We start from the raw sequence: 21578 nt of genomic DNA on the forward strand, positions 1-21578 counted from the left end.
ACGTAACATTACATTTTATGCGGCGTAGCTACATAATATGAGGCGGGAGATTGCTGTAAATTTGGCGAAAGGTGGTAGTTAGACATCAGTCAGCTTCTGACCTGCAAGACAGACCCGCCGAATCGAAGCGCCACTTGTTGGAAACGTTTGAGCCTCAGGAAAGAAAGATCTCAAGATGTCTCATTCAAAGCAAGTAAGTAAATTGCAACTCAGTCATTATTACCTTTTCTTTTTTCAATTCAATCAAGTGTTCAAACCTTTCTGTCACACCACACCATGTGATTCCAAAACAACTTCTGAACTATTTCAGGCTTAACTTGCTAAAATATTGAAACGTCCATTGAATCTCAGCTCCAAAGCAAAAGGTTCGGAAATATCGAAACGGATTGTCACCCGTCTTCGTTGTCATAACGGTCAATTTGGTCCGTAGACTGTTTGGTTCAATGCATGACAATGTTATACCTAATAAACTTGCGGCAAAGATAATCACAGCCTCGGAGAGTTCTGTGTTATAGGCAGTTTCGATTCGATAAGGTTTTACACATTTTTTCTCAGTCTATAGCCAGTTTATCGCCGATACCATAAAGGTGACAAATGTGCCATGTTATGTAACTTTGAAAACGTCATGTAAAGTTTTCTGGCGTAAAGCTTGAAACATAGGAATGTTGAGCTTCAGCTCCAAAACAGTTATTTGTTGTTTTTTTCTTTCCAATATTAAGTTCTTAGCCGATACCATGAAGATGACCTGGCTTATGGAAGGAAGCATAAATGGTCATGCATTTGCCATAGAGGGAGAAGGCACTGGAAAACCTTACGAGTAAGTTCATGGGAGATAACGACCTGCATATAAATTCTCCTTTTTTTTTTCTTTTTTTTTTTTCTTTTTTTTTTATACAGCATTGTTTATTACACTTACACATGTACTTACACTATAATTACTTTTTACACCATGTTTAAACTACATTAACTTACACTAGTTACAATACATATATAACAATACAGTTACACTAGTCAAATTTAATTACAGTTGATCTATTTACCACATTATCGTTTGCATGTTAATTGTCGAGTAACTACTGAGAATTGTGTTTGCTATTTAAACTACAAGGGAATTGATTTTCCAGAAATTAATAAACTGTTAAATAAAAAAGATAGCGAAGACGTCAAAATACAAAGTTGAAAAAAAAAGACAATACAATTTTATAACGACAGAAAAAATTTGCATTTGTTCCTGAACTCCTTCTCGTTATTACAAGTGACCGCAATATATTTTTCTAGATAAATTTTGTCGCGCACAAGTGAGACGAAATCATCGAAACGGCAATTTATGGTATTTAAAGCGTTAACATATAAAAAATATTTGCCTAGAATAATGAGATGGTTGAGGGCTAAACAGTAGGTGTGACAGCGAATAATTCCGAACATAATCTCCAGTTCTGACAGTGACAGTTTCATATTACTAGAGGTTGAGTACCACCATTTGTACAAGCCGCAACTACATAGGTTGCACATAGGTTTACTCACACATATTTAGTGTCATGCTTTATTCGATAAAAGATGAAACGATATCTTTTGAGTGGTTTGTAGCTCATTGTATGAACTATTGAAAGTCATAATATCATACGGTCATAACTGTCATAATATCATACGGTATTGGCTTTAACGAGAATCTCTTTTATCGTATGTTTGGTACAGGGATGTAATATTCTTTCCGTCGCTTTGCTACATGCGTAGTCCTTTCTAGAAGAAAACTTTCGAATGAGGCTTTTGCATGGGAAGATACTTTTTTTCATATTTCTAATCTAAATTGAGATCTTCTGCACAGTTTTCAAAAAATAAACTTTTAACTTAAGGATTCAAGGGCGCGCTTTTGTTACCTCTTAAAATTTATTTGTGGGCAACGATCCTTGTAAATATGATTTCGGGCATAAAGCAGTTAATATTGGTACACTCATGAAAAAGAAAAAATTATGGGAGCTTGACATGATTTGTTCTTTATCTCGATGTGGCGTTGACTATGAGCTGGTAAATGACCACAAGTAGTCTCCGTTCTGACATCTACCTATGGATCATAAATGAGCCAGAGTACTGGATGACTTTAGCTATCATTGATTTCGCCTTATCAGCTGTGACAGCGTTCGCCAATTCCATATTGCTAGTTACGATTTGGTACAATCCTTTGAGATCGCTTCGAACTCCGCCAGGGTTGTTAATGGCGAGTTTAAGCTCGGCGGATTTGCTTGTGGGGCTGTGTGTAATCCCCATAGTGGCGTTGAGAGATGTCTATCGATCTTTGCAACAAGTGGCACCATTACCGTCAATTGTGGGAACTATGGCATCATGCATTCTAAGTGCAACACTCTTTGTCAGTAGCGCTACCATCGTTGCAATGTCAATAGGTTGTTTTTACGCTATCAATAATCCCTTTCGATACAAGACAAATATGACAAGAAAGAGAGTTTATTGGTTGATAATCATGATATGGATAGTATCAGTCCTTATCTGCTTTCTACCGGTGATAAACATTCCTGAAAAGACGCTCCTGCTCATTTATACGCACACTCACATTTCGCTACCAGCCTTGCTGCTCGTGATTATCTTCGTAAAAGGCTTCCGTTCCCTTTCGCGCCGACGCCGAGAACTTCTCCGAAGTACGAACACGTCTGCCAGAAACCATAAGCTCGCTTTGGAACGTAAACGGAACATGGCAGGGGTTGTGACGACAATCCTAATGATGTTTTACATCACTTACCTTCCACAGTTTATAATTTTTCATCTGGTAAACTTCTGCAGCCCTTGCCATATCAGCGAAGATTCAATAGTATTTCATAAAATCAGCGTCATTACCTCACGCTTTATATTTTTCAATTCAGCAGCCAATCCATTCGTTTACGCTTGGAGAATGCCGAGATATCGCCGAGCTTTGGCAAGCTGCTGGAAAGCTATCCGAGATAAACTAAAGTTTGGCTCCCTGTTAGCGACTTGACTCATTTTTCTTTATTGAACAAATAAGGAACAAGTGACATAAACAGAAGACAAACTGGACGCGCGTTTGTTATGCGATAATGTTAGAGTTTTGGATACCGTGTTTTGGTATTGTCACGTTACTTCTTTGCTATGTCAGGTGTTCTCTTCGTTGGAAAGTCACTGGACTAGAACAGAAGGATTTAATATAGGAAATCACATGAACGGGAAAATGTTAAAAATACTGAAAAGAAGCAGACTTTTTTTTAATAAACTGACAGTAAACTATGAGGAAAAAACTCCTTTAAAATTAGGAAAAGAGTTTTCTGAGAAAGTTCCTTTGAGGTTCCGAGAAAATTTGAAAACCGTTCTTCATCTTTGGAGCGTTTTTCAGGAGTCTGAAATGTAGTCAAGTTGTGAAAGAAATGCCACAATGGAACTCCCATTAGGCAAATAACTGTGATGTTGAGCAGCCAAAACAGCAGCAGGCCAAACAAAAGCTTGTTTATTTCAAACGTTAACAATAAAACAATTAATTGTGGTCTACGTTTGTGAATATATGAAAATCATACCGTATGTGAACTGCGGTTAAAGAAATTAGTATGCGAGTGATCTTCTCAGACTACTTAAGTAGAAGTGAAAATGAGGCCTGAAAAAAATTCGGGCCTGTACGGGATTCGAACCCATGACTTCTGCGATAGCGGTGTATAAGTCTTTGAATTAGCATGCATGTATATTGGGCTCGGAACAAATTGACTTCTATACAACGCTTCATATTAATGACAAATTAAATAACTTTTCGAAGCGTTATATCATTTTCAGCCTTGAAGGATTGTTTTTTTTAATATGTCGTCAGCAATTGATAACATGTAGGTTATTTAAAAAAAAAGTAAAAAAACAAACAAACATAAAAAACAAATAAATATTGTGACGTTGCGCTTCATTGAGTCGGTTACTTGATTTCACGCGACAAAATGAATGCACTTTTTTTTCTCCGGAAGTCCATCCATTCGGAGGAACACGAACTCTTTTTTTTTTGTCCAGTACGTGACCAAACCTACAGCCAACCGATAACAAAATATTTTTAAACGTCTATCAGGTTTCTGCTTTGTCGTTTCATTATAACTTTTAAGTGGAACTTAGCCTATTTTGACCAAAATATTCCATGAATCAAGCGAAAATGGGATGAAAGCAGTTTTAATCTTTTTCCTCCAAAGAAAATTAAGCTAATGATGGTTTCCTTCATAACTTAAAGTGGAATTAGCAAACGAAGTTCAAATCAATACCTTGCCCATTCCTCGCCATTATGTATTGAAAATGCATTTGCTGTCATTTTACAATGTAGCTTAAGGAGAATTAAAGGACAAAGACCGGGCCAACATTATTCCTCGTCTTGTTCTTCCGTTGAAACGGCTTGGGTCAATTTTGTTAACGAATGAAGGTCAATGGAGTGATGTTCCTCGTTATACCCTACGAAAGCATAGAAAATTCTTGGGTTGTCCTGTTATCGTATATTTTACGTAGAATTAACGAACGAAGATCAATGATTTTCCTCGTCATGTCCATCCGATGTTCGCAGAGAGAATATTCCGGCTGTCCTTCACATACGCCGGCATAACAAGTACATTAATGAGATACAATGAAATATATGAAGTTCATATATTTTGTACTGCGGTATTAGATACGTATGATGCACGATCCTCGCAGTAGATAGCACTATTTAAGCAATAGCGAAAATCAGACCTGAAAAAAATCAAAACCTAGGTCAGTGGTTCGAATCCCGTACAGGAATCAACTCGATCAAAGAAGTCTTAAAGTTAGCATTTTTGAACATGAACTTGTATCACTCAAAGGTGTTGAAGAAGAACTTATGGGCTCAAGACAAGAGATTCAGGAGTGGAAGGAAAAAATTGAAGACCTGGAAGATCAAAAGAAAGAACTAGTGAGAGAAATGAATGAAGCTCTGAAAGAAACGGACGAACACCTGAAGGAAAAAGATGAGGAAATAGCTCAATTAAGAGGACAAAACTATGAGTTGTTTCAGCATATAAATAAGCTCGAGGCGAGGCTGGGGGAGGTAGGGTGCACTGGGAAGAAGCTGGGTGATCTTTGCCAAAGGCAGAGGTCCAGGCAACTAAAAACACTAAAAAGTAGAGCAGAAGTGGCACTCTGGTTCATGAAGTCATATGGATTGGAATTGAGTTGCCTCAAAGGTGCGGATGCCAAACATGACACACAATATACGCTTCATTTTAACAGTGAAAAGTCTGCCGTACCCACACCCACACCAACCAGCATTACAGATGAGGAAGATGAAAAACTGGAACAAGTCCTCTTTCTCTTAGATAAATTCTGTGCAAGTGATGAACTTTATCACGAACTTACAATGATGTGTGATGAGCTCCCAGTCTTATTTAGTCAAACAAAAGCGAAATGAACTTAACAAGGTTTGCACAATTCAACCTGTTCCAGGCCAGTACCCAGGTGCCCAGATATCTTTCTCTGAGACACTGATTGAACATGTGAGAGAACTTTTAAAAAATAATCCACATTATGACCTAAATCAACCTGTGAAAGTCAAGATCAGTGGTGATGGGGCAAAAATGTCCAGGAACACTAATTTCATGATCCTCTCCTTCTGTCTTCTTCAAACTGGTGAAAAGGTGATGTCCTCCAAAGGCAACAGAACCATAGCAATTGTCAATGGCCCAGAAAAGTATGACACCATGGTAAACTCTTTCAGATCAGCCATCAATGAAATCAACACTACTTTGGAAGCTGGCTCAATTGAGGTTGATGGGAAAGAAGTGAAAATTGAAATGTTTCTGGGAGGAGATTATAAGTTTCTTCTCATGGCCATGGGTCTTAGTGGTGCCACATCTACTTATGCTTGTCTTTGGTGCCTTATTCACAAGTTGGATAGATGGAACACTGAAAAACCAATCGAGCACTACCTCTCTACAGAAATGAAAAGGACTCTGTCTAATATTAAATCTATGCTACTCCTTCGGAAATTTTCTGTTATAAATCAGCCCCTTTTAAATATTGAACTAGACCATGTCATTTTGGATGAACTCCACCTGATGATGAGAATAACAGATCGCCTACTTGAAAACTTAATGACTGAAGTCGTGGAAAGGGACAGCAATGGTGACCTCAGAAAGGGAAGGGGAGAGAAGAAAGGTGTTTACCTAGAGTCCCTTGTCAAGGCTATAAATAATACTGGAATTCCTTTCTCTATCTGGGAAAACAAGAATGCAGATGGGAAAGGAAGTGGATCTTATGACTGGACAAGTTTAATTGGATCAGATAAAAAAAAGCTTATGGAATTTCTGCCAGCACAACTGCAACAAAAATATATCCTCTTCCCTAAAACAAAAGATGTTGTAATTCAGCTGTGGTCTGACTTCAACGATCTCTACAAAATCATAAATGATTACAACACAAATGCTGAACAGTACCTTGAGGTCTCAGAAAGGGGGAAGAAATTCATAGATCTGTTTTGTTCACTTGCTAACAAAAGGATAAAATATGGAAAGAACAGAGTCACACCTTATATGCATTCACTAGCCTACCATGTGCCACTTGTCATCAAAACATTTTCATCAATTAAGCAGTTCACAGGGAAAGGTGTAGAAAAAAATAATGATGATGCAAAAAGAACTTTTTTTCAGAAGTCTAATAAGTGGGATGCTGCTACAGATGTTCCACTTCTGGAATTCCGACAACTGTCATTGCAAGGCCATGAGAGAGAGAAGCAAAAATATGAAAAGAAACAGGATTGCTACTGGAATGAAGGCATTGTTCAATCAAGAAAAAAGAGGAAACGATCACAAGTAACTTTTGTGGAACCATCTGACCAAGAACCAGGCCCTTCTAGTGCAGCTTTGGATCACAATGAGGAAGATCTCAATACACTTAGCATGGCTCAACTCCATAAGAGGATCAGAACAAAGAACATTCAAGTAAAGGGGCTAGCAAAATTTAAAAAATGTGAGTTAATTGAGGTGCTAAAAAAGACCCAGTGAATCAGTCAGCATAATTTATGCAAAGAACTAAGATTAAACAAGCCATTTGACTGTAATTCAATAGGAATAGAAACAGTTGTAAGATACAGATGTATTCAAGTTATTTTCTGAAAAATTAACAGTGAGCCTTTACCATTACCAATGTAAATGTAGCAGAGAAATTCTGGTTAAAATGGTTTTCAGCTACTTTGATTCTCAATTTCTTTCCATGGCAATGAATAGTGATAATAATTATTATTATTATTATCTATGATGATACAAAGAAATCTAGAATCAAACCGCATTAAAACCATTTTAACCCGAATTTCTTCTTGAACATTACTTTCAAATTATTATAGAAATGGCTGTTTCACTTCTGTACAACTCTGGCATAAGTAATTTGTTGAAGTCAGCCAGCAATCTATGAAATTAATTCAGGATAATAGCTGACCCCAGCCCCCTCCACATTAAAAAAACAGGTTTGACGAAATGAGTAAAATAAAATGTACTGAGACATTTTCATACAAGCATAATGAACACTATGTCTACATTAAGTTGACAATATGTTATATCATAATTATATTTAAATTATTTTCATTCCAGACTTGAAAAAATTAATTTATCGTTTCATTGCTACAGTTCTGTTTCGTATGTTGCTAGATGAAAAAAAAACTTCATTTAAAAATAGTAATAACAATAATAGTGTTCATTACTGTTTATTTTTAGATTGGATTCAATATTAAATCTATCGCATGCCCTCCTATTCACTGTAATAATAACATTTTCAACTGGAGACATGGGTGCCTGTTTAAGTTTACCATTAGAAAAGATGAAGCGTTTCTTGGAAAACTTAAGCACCGGTTTTAATTTAAGGGGGAAACTTACAGCAATACCTTGCCCAAGCTCATTCAAATAATAGTACCAATAAGAGGGAAGGCAAAACCTACGAAAATCAGTGATTTCATATACCATTGAAATCCCATCCCCTGACAAGGTTCCACGACCTCTAAATATATATCTGAGGATATCATGATCAACTGGAATTTCTGCTGAGTAGGTGGCTTTCACAGCCTCGCTTTTAAGAATGCCTAATATTGCCTCAGTAAAAACAACAGCAGCCTTCTCTAGTCGTTCAGCGCTGATCTTTGGATAAGGGTAACCCCTGTCAGATATAGTTTAGAGAGAAAACAATTAGAATTATTGTTTCTAAGGCCACTGTAAAAAGTTAACCAATGAATTATTCAATTTCGCCTATTGCAAAATTCATTTGACCTGATTAATTCATTAGACAAGCGGGTAGAAGGCTCCCAAGAGCTTGTCCAAGCCGGCCAATCTTTCCACTTTACTAGATACTCTTCATCCTGCATAAAATTGAAATAACACAGCTATTTTAGCCCTTGGGGTAAAACAATGAACCCAATAAATTACTAAGCTTCATTTGAATTCAGTCGCACCTTTTTATTCGAGGATTTCCGCTTGCTGATAAGCCTCTCCACTTCATATAATTTTGCCCCAGGTTTATATTTCCTTTTGCCTTTTGAAGCTGTTTCAAAGTCCGCAGAAGAAAGATTATTTAACGCAACATAATCCACACGATCTGTGCCTTGCGACGATCGCGCCATATTGTTATGCAATGTAACACATCTGGGCATGCTCTGTAGAACTTTGAATACACCGCAGACCTGAAGTACAGCCTGAACGAAATGTTTTGGATTTCTGGTAATGTGGATGACTTTAGCTGTCATTGATTTCGCCTAATGAGCTGTGACTGAAAAGTGGTATCCAAACGTTTGTTTATAGTACTTCAGTGTTTTTCGATATTAATAGTAAAGTGGTTTTTATCGATTGTTATCGATACATCATACATAAAGCTACATTTTTTAAAACTGCAGCGTCGATATTTATATCAACGATATTTATATCGTCGATATTTATATCGATATTTATATCGATATTTATATCGTCGATATTTATATCGATATTTATATCGATATCACATATACATTATATGTTGCTTTGTTACGTAATGTGGGTTGAGAGCTGGTAAACTCTTGTAGCACGACATGCATGTAGCAGACTTTTTAACTAAAGCGTCGATATTTACGTAATATTGCATAATATGCTGAGTAATAACATAACGTGGGGTGCTGAAGCAAGAGTCGTTTTTCTGTGCGAGCGATGCATTTCCATTAGGTTTAGGTTGCGCATAATTGCACCCAAATTAAGAGACCAAAATAGAATTTATCTGACTGTGCGATACCGATAAGACCTTGCGGAGCCCAGACAAGAGATGAAAGAGGAATTGATTCTAAACTGGATTACAGCTGTACTATTAATAGAAATCTGTAATGTACGATTTTCAGATTAACCTTGAGCTAAGGTGGGTGCAGTGCATTTCCAGTAGTTTTAAGTTGCGCCCAATGTTCGGTACCCAGAAAAGAAATCAATTGCGTTTTTTCTGCTTAACTGATCACGTTTGTGCTACTATAAATCTGGCGAAAGGTACAGGTTAGACATCAGTTAGCTTCACCTGTTACATATACTGCGTAGTTACGTAACGCGAAAGGTGCAGGTTAGACATCAGTTAGGTTCACGTGTTACATACTGCGTAGTGACATAACGTGGGTTGAGACGCGATTAATTCTTGTAGTAGTATTTACAGGTAGCACACTTTTTCAACTAAAGCGTCGATAATTGCATAACATTGCATAATATTCTGCGTGGTTACATAACGTGGGTTGAGAGCCGGTAAATTGTTGTAGCAGGATCTACAAGTAGCACACTCTTTCAACTAAAGCGTCGATAGTTACGTAACATTGCATTTTATGCGGCGTTGTTAAATAATATGAGGCGGGAGATTGCTATAAATTTGGCGAAAGGTGGTAGTCAGACATCAGTCAGCTTCTGACCTGCTAGACAGACCCGCCGAATCTAACCGCCACTTGTTGGAAACGTTTGAGCCTCAGGAAAGAAAGACCTCAAGATGTCTCATTCAAAGCAAGTAAGTAAATTGCAACTCAGTCATTATTACCTTTTCTTTTTTCAATTCAATCAAGTGTTCAAACCTTTCTGTCACACCACACCATGTGATTCCAAAACAACTTCTGAACTATTTCAGGCTTAACTTGCTAAAACATTGAAACGTCAATTGAATCTCAGCTCCAAAGCAAAAGGTTCGGAAATATTGAAACGGATTGTCACCCGTCTTCGGTGTCATAACGGTCCATTGGTCCGTAGACTGTTTGTTTCAATGTATGATAATGTTACACCTAAGAAACTTGCGGAAAAGATAATCACAGCCTCGGAGAGTTCTGTGTTTAGGCAGTTTCGATTCGATAAAGTTTTACACATTTTTTCTCAGTATATAGCCAGTTTATCGCCGATACCATTAAGGTGACAAATGTGCCATGTTATGTAACTTTGAAAACATCATGTAAAGGTTTCTGGCGTAAAGGAATGTTGAGCTTCAGCTCCAAAACAGTTATTTGTTGTTTTTTTCTTTCCAATATTAAGGCCTTAGCCGATACCATGAAGATGAACTGGCTTATGGAAGGAAGCATAAATGGTCATGCATTTACCATCGAAGGGGAAGGCACTGGAAAACCTTACGAGTAAGTTTATGCGAGATAACGACCTCAATATAAATTCTCCTTTTGAGTAAACTCAGTGCTAGTCAGATGATCGGGGAAAACCTGCTAACTCATTTGTTACCAACGCAAACTTGAAAAATAAACCACATCTTGCAGACTTCGAATGGACGAGAATTTGATTATGTCAACTATGTTTCTTGTGCCCATTTGTGACATCTGGTTGCCTCAAAAAGGTAGATACATCAGGGCTCTGTGACGTAATTCAGTTTTCTTCATAGTCAATTCCTACACTTAAAATTAACAATGTTCTTTATTCAGAAGTCATTGTAAAGAAATCGCTCGTGATGAAATTAAACAAATAAATCAAGTGTAGTTGCGGCGATTTCGCTTTTAAAGTAATACCATGACAAAAACCCTCTCCATCTGAATATTTCAGAGGCAAGCAAGCAGGGACATTCCGTGTTACGAAGGGCGGACCCCTTCCATTTGCCTTTGACTTAGTGGCACCGACCTTGAAGTATGGATTCAAGTGTTTTATGAAGTACCCTGCTGATATACCTGACTATTTCAAGCTGGCATTTCCCGAAGGTCTAAAATACGACAGAAAAATAACATTTGAAGATGGAGGGTGTGCCACGGCCACTGTGGAAATGAGGTGAGCATTTCCTTATCAATTAACTGGTTATTAGCTTTCTAACTGGCAGACTGCACATAGCTCTTTGATAAAAAAGGGAACGTTTCTCATCTGCTTGTGTTGATTTCACTGTCGGGCTCTACGCATATTATTTTTATTAATGATGAAAGAACGAAAGAAACGGAGAAAGATCCTTCTGCAAATAATCATTAACTGTGCTACAATTGATATCAATAATTTATAAAGCGCAAAAAAACTCTTAAGATATCTTCGATTTTATGGAGTCTTTGATATTTTTACCAGTCACTTCAACTTTCTCACATATTTTGAATCATTGCACAAAGATTTGATGGCGACGCGAGAAAGTGAACATTTATGACTGATTTTCATGTTTCTAAATTACATCACCGAATTTTAAACCAAAACTGCAGTAAATTGCGTAAACAGGTAAATTATTTTGTTTCCTTAAAGGAATAAGGCAAACCTTAGGTTTTCAGCTTGGAGATTTGCCATTCCGTTTTTATTCGCTTATCCCTGACTATGTTCGTTTCTTTCAGCCCTACTCTAGTTTACTCTTTTACTCAGTCTCATTCCTATTTCAATCTTTCTTCTACGTTAAAAGAACTAAAGATTTTTCTGCCCCTGTTGCTCGTTATGTATTACCCATTCTGTGTTTTGAAATACTTTCTACTTGGACAGCCTCAAAGGCAACACCCTTATGCACAAGACCAATTTTCAAGGAGGCAACTTTCCCATTGACGGTCCCGTCATGCAGAAAAGGACTCTTGGCTGGGAACCAACCTCAGAGAAAATGACTCCTTGTGATGGAATAATCAAGGGAGACACTATCATGTACCTGATGGTTGAAGGAGGCAAAACTCTGAAATGCCGATATGAAAACAATTACAGGTAATTATATGTGTACATAGATTAACATGTATCTAACTCATTCTTCGTGGACTTTCCTGAGCCCCTTAAATAGAATTTCTTTTTTAACTACGTTATAATGAGAATTAGAAAAGTTATCAAACGTGACAATAAATTCTCTCTGCATCTCCATATGGAAGAATGTAGCTGCTAGCTGTGAGAAGTACGAATATAATTCTTGAGGCTCAATGGTCAAGAGGATTATTTTTATTTCGCCTGTTTTAGTAAGGTTCATACTGCCAAGATAAACGGACATTACTTTTAGAAAGAAGAATTCCAGTAACGGTAGTGCGATAATTGAAATTGGAAAATGATTGTCTTGTGGTAATAGCACAAATTATAAGCAGAAGCAGTTTTGCTGAACGGTTTAAGTCACCGTCGAGATTTTGCCATCTCATTTTGCAATCACTGCTTTAGCAACTACACTTCATAGTTACAGAGGAAACTGAGGCTCCAGTTTGTTCGCTTACGATTCCATCACGATGTTAACTTACACTGATGGAAACTATCTGGATCTCCGAGGTTACTAGTAAGGCTTTTAAGACCTTGGAATTAGACGATAAATCAATTTCTTTTACTTTTATACCTCATATTTTAGGACGGAACGTCACGAGTTATCCTTGATCTTTTACTCTTCAGGGCCAACAAGCCAGTTCAGATGCCACCGAGCCATTTTGTGGATCTTCGTCTTACCAGAACCAATCTTGATAACGAAGGACTGGCGTTTAAACTTGAAGAGCATGCTGTTGCAAGAGTCCTCGAGGTTTGAACGTTGCAAGGAGTCAAAACCGATGTGGACAAAAAAAACCACATGGCATGTATCTAATGACATGTATTTTGACAAGTAATTCATTGGAATATTCACAGATTATTGAATAAAATCTGGGAAAAAATGTGTCTTTCCTTGTGTTGAGTTACACAAACAAAATAACTGGGTCAATCATGGGATAAGAGTTACTAGTTTCTTTGCTGATTACATATTTGAAGTATCATCGTGGTCTCAAATAGGCTAAATGTCCGGCTATCGCAAAAACTATTACAGAATTTCCACCAACAGGTTCTCTCAATCTTCTGTAATCCTGCGGATCAATTCGTTTAGCCCATAACTTTTGACATTTTTTCTCACTGTTAACTTCTTAGTTGCACATGATACATGGGTAGGAAATTTTCTAAAAAGAACTTTCTTAGTGGGAAAAATATGCATGATTTGAATTTGCAACCTGTTAGCAAACTATATGCCGAGGTTCTTGTGAGACAGATCACCGAAAAAAACAGCTTTTCTACGGCAGAAACCTGCCCTGACTAAGCTGAAATAGATCAAGAGTTGTTGGTATCACAACTGTAGGCTCAAAACAGCCTTGTTTTTACTTTTCGGGTACAGATAGACCTACACCTTGCAAACCACTAAATAGTAATATTGCAAACAGTATCGAGCAGTGTTTAGAACCCAAGACACTGAATACGAAGCCCTACCACCTCTCATTTAAATTTCAACAGCAGTCAAGTAGCTTTGTTAAAGAGCTGACATATCCCGAAGACTTCCAAAGACAATTTCTCCATGGATTCAGAGGGATTCCTCATCCTCAATACTAAAAATGTATTACTAGAAGCCTTTCCGATGACATAGCAGGATATTATGCGAGTGTATTCTCAAGCAACTCAACGTCCTTTTGGATATATCACCCTGGATTTACCCTCAGCTAGTGATGATACCAGACGATTATTAAGTCATCTTTTAAGACACGAAGCAGGATGTATGCAGATTTATAATGAAAGATCAGATAATGAACCTAGCATTGATCTGCTTAAAACGTATATCGATCGTGTCATTGATCATTGAACACAAAAACATGCTCATGTCTTCAATTGTTTATATTAATAAGACATACCATTTCTACAAGCCGCAACTACATAGGTTGCATATAGGTTTACTCACACATATTTAGTGTCATGCTTTATTCAATAAAAGATGAAACGATATCTTTTGAGTGGTTTGTAGCTCATTGTATGAACTATTGAAAGTCATAATATCATACGGTCATAACTGTCATAATATCATACGGTATTGGCTTTAACGAGAATCTCTTTTATCGTATGTTTGGTACAGGGATGTAATATTCTTTCCGTCGCTTTGCTACATGCGTAGTCCTTTCTAGAAGAAAACTTTCCAATGAAGTCTTTGCATGGGAAGATACTTTTTTTCATACTTCCAGTCTAAATTAAGATCTACTGCACAGTTTTAAAAAAATAAACTTTTAATTTAAGGATTCAAGGGCGCGCTTTTGTTACCTCTTCAAATTTATTCGTGGGCAACGATCCTTGTAAATATGATTTCGGGCATAAAGCAGTTAATATTGGTACACTCATAAAAAAGAAAAAATTATGGGAGCGTGACATGATTTGTTCTTTATCTCGATGTGGCGTTCACTATGAGCTGGGAAAACTCCACAAGTCGTCTCCGTTCTGACATCTACCTATGGATCATAAATGAGCCAGAGTACTGGATGACTTAAGCTGTCATTGATTTCGCCTAATCAGCTGTGACTGAAAAGTGGTATCTAAAAGTTTGTTTACAGGACCTCAGTATTTTTCGATATTAACAGTAAAGTGGTTTTTATCGATTGTTATCGATACATCATACATGTAGCTACATTTTTTGAAACTGCAGCGCCGATATGTAAATGACATTTACATTATATGTTGCTTTGTTACGTAATGTGGGTTGAGAGCCGGTAAATTCTTGTAGCACGACATGCATGTAGCAGACTGTTTTAACTAAAGCGTCGATATTTACGTCGTAATAACATAACGTGGGGTGCTGAAGCAAGAGTCGTTTTTCTGTACGAGCAATGCATTTCCATTAGGTTTAGGTTGCGCATATTGGACCCAAATTAAGAGACCAAAATAGAATTTATCTGACTGTGCGATACCGATAAGACCTTGCGGAGCCCAGACAAAAGATGAAAGAGGAATTGATTCTAAACTGGATTACAGCTGTACTATTAATAGAAATCTGTCATGCACGAATTTGAGATTGACCTTGAGCTAAGGTGGGTGCAGTGCATTTCCAGTAGTTTTAAGTTGCGCCCAATGTTCGGTACCCAGAAAAGAAATCAATTGCGTTTTTTCTGCTTAACTGATCACGTTTGTGCTACTATAAATCTAGCGAAAGGTACAGGTTAGACATCAGTGAGCTTCACCTGTTACATATACTGCGTAGTTACGTAACGCGAAAGGTGCAGGTTAGACATCAGTTAGGTTCACGTGTTATATACTGCGTAGTGACATAACGTGGGTTGAGACGCGGTAAATTCTTATAGTAGTATTTACAGGTAGCACACTTTTTCAACTAAAGCGTCGATAGTTGCATAACATTGCATAATATGCTGCGTAGTTACATAACGTGGGTTGAGAGCCGGTAACTTCTTGTAGTAGGATCTACAAGTAGCACACTCTTTCAACTAAAGCGTCGATAGTTACGTAACATTGCATTTTATGCGGCGTAGTTACATAATATGAGGCGGGAGATTGCTATAAATTTGGCGAAAGGTGGTAGTCAGACATCAGTCAGCTTCTGACCTGCTAGACAGACCCGCCGAATCTAACCGCCACTTGTTGGAAACGTTTGAGCCTCAGGAAAGAAAGACCTCAAGATGTCTCATTCAAAGCAAGTAAGTAAATTGCAACTCAGTCATTATTACCTTTTCTTTTTTCAATTCAATCAAGTGTTCAAACCTTTCTGTCACACCACACCATGTGATTCCAAAACAACTTCTGAACTATTTCAGGCTTAACTTGCTAAAACATTGAAACGTCAATTGAATCTCAGCTCCAAAGCGAAAGGTTCGGAAATGTTGAAACGGATTGTCACCCGTCTTCGGTGTGATAACGGTCAATTTGGTCCGTAGACTGTTTGTTTCAATGTATGATAATGTTATACCTGATAAACTTGCGGCAAAGATAATCACAGGCACGGAGAGTTCTGTGTTATAGGCAGTTTCGATTCTATAAGGTTTTACACATTTTTTCTCAGTGTATAGCCAGTTTATCGCCGATACCATAAAGTTGACAAATGTGCCATGTTATGTAACTTTGAAAACATCATGTAAACTTTTCTGTCGTAAAGCTTGAAACACAGGAATGTTGAGCTTCAGCTCCAAAACAGTTATTTGTTGTTTTTTTCTTTCCAATATTAAGGCCTTAGCCGATACCATGAAGATGACCTGGCTTATGGAAGGAAGCATTAATGGTCATGCATTTAACATCGAAGGAGAAGGCACTGGAAAACCTTACGAGTAAGTTTATGCGAGATAACGACCTGCATATAAATTCTCCTTTTGAGTAAACTCAGTGCTAGTCAGATAATCGGGGAAAACCTGCTAACTCATTTGTTACCAACGCAAACTTGAAAAATAAACCACATCTTGCAGACTTCGAATGGATGAGAATTTGATTATGTCAACTATGTTTCTTACGCCCATTTATGACATCTGGTTGCCTCAAAAAGGTAGATACATCAGGGCTCTGTGACGTAATTCAGTTTTCTTCATAGTCAATTCCTACACTTAAAATTAACAATGTTCTTTATTCAGAAGTCATTGTAAAGAAATCGCTCGTGATGAAATTAAACAAATAAATCAAGTGTAGTTGCGGCGATTTCGCTTTTAAAGTAATACCATGACAAAAACCCTCTCCATCTGAATATTTCAGAGGCAAACAAGCAGGAACATTCCGTGTTACAAAAGGCGGACCCCTTCCATTTGCCTTTGACTTAGTGGCACCGACCTTGAAGTATGGATTCAAGTGTTTTATGAAGTACCCTGCTGATATACCTGACTATTTCAAGCTGGCATTTCCCGAAGGTCTAAAATACGACAGAAAAATAACATTTGAAGATGGAGGATGTGCCACGGCCACTGTGGAAATGAGGTGAGCATTTCCTTATCAACTAACTGGTTATCAGCTTTCTAACTGGCAGACTGCACATAGGTCTTTGATAAAAAAGGGAACGTTTCTCATATGCTTGTGTTGATTTCGCTGTCGAGCTCTACGCATATTATTTTTATTAATGATGAAAGAACGAAAGCAACGGAGAAAGATCCTCCTCCAAATAATCATTAACTGTTCTACAATTAATATCAATAATTTATAAAGCGCCACAAAACTCTTAAGATATCTTCGATTTTATGGAGTCTTTGATATTTTTACCAGTCACTTAAACTTTCTCACATATTTTGCATCATTGCACAAAGATTTGATGGCGACGCGAGAAAGTGACCACTTATGACTGATTTTCATGTTTCTAAATTACATCACCGAAGATTAAACCAAAACTGCAGTAAATTGCGTAAACAGGTAAGTTATTTTGTTTCCTTGAAGGAATAAGGCAAACCTTAGTTTTAAAAAGTAAACCTTAATTTTTCAACCTGGAGATTTGGCATTCCGTGTTTATTCTCTTATCCTTGACTATGTTCGTTTCTTTAAGCCCTACTCTTGTTTACTCTTCTTTTTGCTTCAGTCTCATTCCTATTTCAACCTTTCTTCCACGTTAGAAGAACTAAAGACTTTTCAGCCGCAGTTGTTCGTTATGTATTAACCATTCTGTGTTCTGAAATACTTTCTACTTGGACAGCCTCAAAGGCAACACCCTTATGCACAAGACCAATTTTCAAGGAGGCAACTTTCCCATTGACGGTCCCGTCATGCAGAAAAGGACTCTTGGCTGGGAACCAACCTCAGAGAAAATGACTCCTTGTGATGGAATAATCAAGGGAGACACTATCATGTACCTGATGGTTGAAGGAGGCAAAACTCTGAAATGCCGATATGAAAACAATTACAGGTAATTATATGTGTACATAGATTAACATGTATCTAACTCATTCTTCGTGGACTTTCCTGAGCCCCTGAAAAAGTATTTTTTTTTTAACTACGTTATAATGAGAATTGGAAAAGTTATCAAACGTGACAATAAATTCTCTCTGCATCTCCATATGGAAGAATGTAGCTGCTAGCTGTGAGAAGTACGAATTTAATTCTTGAGGCTCAATGGTCAAGAGGATTATTTTTATTTCGCCTGTTTCAGTAAGGCTCAAACTTCAAAGATAAACGGACATTACTTTTGGAAAGAAGAATTCCAGTAACGGTAGTGCGATAATTGAAATTGGAAAATGATTGTCTTGTGGTAATAGCACAAATTATAAGCAGAAGCAGTTTTGCTGAACGGTTTAAGTCACCGTCGAGATTTTACCATCTCATTTTGCAATCACTGCTTTAGCAACTATACTTCATAGTTACAGAGGAAACTGAGGCTCCAGTTTGTTCGCTTACGATTCCATCACGATGTTAACTTACACTGATGGAAACTATCTGGATCTCCGAGGTTACTAAGGCTTTTAAGACCTTGGAATTAGACGATAAATCAAGTTCTTTTACTTTTATACCTCATATTTTAGGACGGAACGTCACGAGTTATCCTTGATCTTTTACTCTTCAGGGCCAACAAGCCAGTTCAGATGCCACCGAGCCATTTTGTGGATCTTCGTCTTACCAGAACCAATCTTGATAAGGAAGGACTGGCGTTTAAACTTGAAGAACATGCTGTGGCAAGAGTCCTCGAGGTTTCAACGTTGGAAGGAGTCAAAACCGATGTGGACAAAAAAACCACATGGCATGTATCTAATGACATGTATTTTGACAAGTAATTCATTGGAATATTTACAGATTATTGAATAAAATCTGGGCAAACAATGTGTCTTTCCTTGTGTTGAGTTACACAAACGAAGTAACTGGCTCATTTATGGGATAAGAGTTACTAGTTTCTTTGCTGATTACATATTTGAAGTATCATCATGGTCTCAAATAGGATAAATGTCCGGCTATCGCAAAAATTGTTACAGAATTTCAACCAACTGGTTCTCTCAATCTTCTGTAATCCTGCGGATCAATTCGTTTAGCCCATAACTTTTGACATCTTTTCTCACTGTTAACTTCTTAGTTGCTCATAATATATGGGTAGGAAATTTTATAAAAAGAACTTTCTTGGTGGGAAAAATATGCATGAATTGAATATGCAACCTGTTGGCAAACTATAGTGCCTAGGTTCTTGTAGGACAGATCACCGGAAAAAACGGCTTTTCCACGGCAGAAACCTGCCCTTACTAAACTGAAATAGATCAAGAGTTGTTGGTATCACAACTGTAGGCTCAAAACAGCCTTGTTTTTACTTTTCGGGTACAGATAGACCTACACCTGTCAAACCACTAAATAGTAACATTGCAAACAGTATCGAGCAGCTTTTAGAACCCAAGAACTGAATACGAAGCCCTACCACCTCCCATTCAAATTTTAACAGCAATCAAGTAGCTTTGTTAAAGAGCTGACATGTCCAGAAGACTTCCAAAGACAATTTCTTCATGGATTGAGAGGGATTCTTCATCCTCAATACTAAAAATGTATTATTAGAAGCCTTACCGATGACATGGCAGGACATTATGCAAGTGCTTTTTCAAGCAAATCAACGTCCTTTTGGATATATCACCCTGGATTTACACCCAGCTAGTGATGATACCAGACGATTATTCATTCATCTTTCAAGACACGAAGCAGGATATATGCGGATTTACACTGAAAGATCAGAGAATGAACCTAGCATTGATCTGCTTAAAACGTATATCGATCGTGTCATTGATCATTGAACACAAAAACATGCTCATGTCTTCTATTGTTTATATTCTAGGAATTGTGAATTTTAATAAGACATACCATTTCTACAAGCCGCAACTACATAGGTTGTACATAGGTTTACTCACACATATTTAGTGTCATGCTTTATTCAATAAAAGATGAAACGATATCTTTTGAGTGGTTTGTAGCTCATTGTATGAACTATTGAAAGTCATAATATCATACGGTCATAACTGTCATAATATCATACGGTATTGGCTTTAACGAGAATCTCTTTTATCGTATGTTTGGTACAGGGATGTAATATTCTTTCCGTCGCTTTGCTACATGCGTAGTCCTTTCTAGAAGAAAACTTTCCAATGAAGTCTTTGCATGGGAAGATACTTTTTTTCATACTTCCAGTCTAAATTGAGATCTACTGCACAGTTTTAAAAAAATAAACTTTTAACTTAAGGATTCAAGGGCGCGCTTTTGTTACCTCTTAAAATTTATTTGTGGACAATGATCCTTGTAAATATGATTTCGGCCATCAAGCAGTTAATATTGGTACACTCATAAAAAAGAAAAAATTATGGGAGCTTGACATGATTTGTTCTTTATCTCGATGTGGCGTTGACTATGAGCTGGGAAAACTCCACAAGTCGTCTCCATTCTCACATCTACCTATGGATCATAAATGAGCCAGAGTACTGGATGACTTTAGCTGTCATTGATTTCGCCTTATCAGCTGTGACTACGTTCGCCAATTCCATATTGCTAGTTACGATTTGGTACAATCCTTTGAGATTGCTTCGAACTCCGCCAGGGTTGTTGATGGCGACTTTAAGCTCGGCGGATTTGCTTGTGGGGCTGTGTGTAATCCCCATAGTGGCGTTGAGAGATGTCTATCGATCTTTGCAACAAGTGGCACCATTACCGTCAATTGTGGGAACTATGGCATCATGCATTCTAGGCGCAACACTCTTTGGCAGTAGCGCTACCATCGTTGCAATGTCAACAGCTTGTTTTTACGCTATCAATAATCCCTTTCGATACAAGACAAATATGACAAGAAAGAGAGTTTATTGGTTGATAATCATGATATGGATAGTATCAGTCCTTATCTGCTTTCTTCCGGTGATAAACATTCCTGAAAAGACGTACATGCTCATCTATACGCACACTCACATTTCGCTACCAGCCTTGCTGCTCGTGATTATCTTCGTAAAAGGCTTCCGTTCCCTTTCGCGCCGACGCCAAGAACTTCTCCGAAGTACGAACACGTCTGCCAGAAACCACAAGCTCGCTTTGGAACGTAAACATGGCAGGGGTTGTGACGACAATCCTAATGATGTTTTACATCACTTACCTTCCACAGTTTATAATTTATCATCTGGAAAACTTCTGCAGCCCTTGCCAGATCAGCGAAGATTCAATAGTATTTCATGAAATCAGCGTCGTTACCTCACGCTTTATATTTTTCAATTCGGCAGCCAATCCATTTGTTTACGCTTGGAGAATGCCGAGATATCGCCGAGTTTTGGCAAGCGGCTGGAAAGCTATCCGAGATAAACCAAATTTGGCTCGCTGTTAGCGACTTGACTCATTTTTCTTTATTGAACAAATAAGGAACAAGTGACATAATCAGGGGACAAACTGGACGCGCGTTTGTTATGCGATAAGGTTGGAGTTTTGTTACCGTGTTTTGGTATTGTCACGTTACTTTCTTGCTATGTCAGGTGTTTTCTTCGTTGGAAACTATCTGGACTAGAACAGAAGGATTTAATATAG

At 37.6% G+C, this 21578-nt stretch overlaps 4 protein-coding genes and 1 pseudogene across 4 annotated transcripts; 4 read left to right on the plus strand and 1 right to left on the minus strand.

The window, feature by feature from the left end:
- The first annotated feature begins 61 nt into the window (after nt 1–61).
- LOC148743523 (putative G protein-coupled receptor No18) lies at nt 62–3505 on the plus strand. The gene has a single exon (XM_088727315.1). It carries the CDS (start codon nt 2030–2032, stop codon nt 2984–2986), a length of 957 nt encoding a protein of 318 aa, XP_088583441.1. The 5' UTR covers nt 62–2029; the 3' UTR covers nt 2987–3505.
- A 3488-nt stretch (nt 3506–6993) lies between these two features.
- LOC148743524 (uncharacterized) lies at nt 6994–8644 on the minus strand. Its single transcript, XM_088727338.1, has 3 exons — nt 8426–8644; nt 8244–8332; nt 6994–8133 (listed from the first exon to the last, which is right to left on the minus strand). The coding sequence occupies exons 1-3, from the start codon at nt 8621–8623 to the stop codon at nt 7650–7652; spliced, it is 771 nt and encodes a 256-aa protein (XP_088583464.1). The 5' UTR covers nt 8624–8644; the 3' UTR covers nt 6994–7649.
- Nucleotides 8645–9604: 960 nt separating this feature from the next.
- LOC148743525 (GFP-like fluorescent chromoprotein amFP486) lies at nt 9605–13017 on the plus strand. The gene is made up of 5 exons (XM_088727396.1): nt 9605–9972; nt 10485–10582; nt 10998–11216; nt 11895–12104; nt 12762–13017. The coding sequence occupies exons 1-5, from the start codon at nt 9955–9957 to the stop codon at nt 12889–12891; spliced, it is 675 nt and encodes a 224-aa protein (XP_088583522.1). The 5' UTR covers nt 9605–9954; the 3' UTR covers nt 12892–13017.
- A 2581-nt stretch (nt 13018–15598) lies between these two features.
- Nucleotides 15599–18872, plus strand: LOC148743526 (GFP-like fluorescent chromoprotein amFP486). The gene is made up of 5 exons (XM_088727350.1): nt 15599–15793; nt 16320–16417; nt 16833–17051; nt 17755–17964; nt 18619–18872. The coding sequence occupies exons 1-5, from the start codon at nt 15776–15778 to the stop codon at nt 18824–18826; spliced, it is 753 nt and encodes a 250-aa protein (XP_088583476.1). The 5' UTR covers nt 15599–15775; the 3' UTR covers nt 18827–18872.
- A 1554-nt stretch (nt 18873–20426) lies between these two features.
- LOC148743527 (adenosine receptor A2a-like) lies at nt 20427–21382 on the plus strand (annotated as a pseudogene).
- The last annotated feature ends 196 nt before the right edge of the window (nt 21383–21578 follow it).

The sequence above is a fragment of the Stylophora pistillata genome, chromosome 1 (genome assembly GCF_964205215.1).
Source record: "Stylophora pistillata chromosome 1, jaStyPist1.2, whole genome shotgun sequence".
Classification (NCBI taxonomy): domain Eukaryota; kingdom Metazoa; phylum Cnidaria; class Anthozoa; order Scleractinia; family Pocilloporidae; genus Stylophora; species Stylophora pistillata.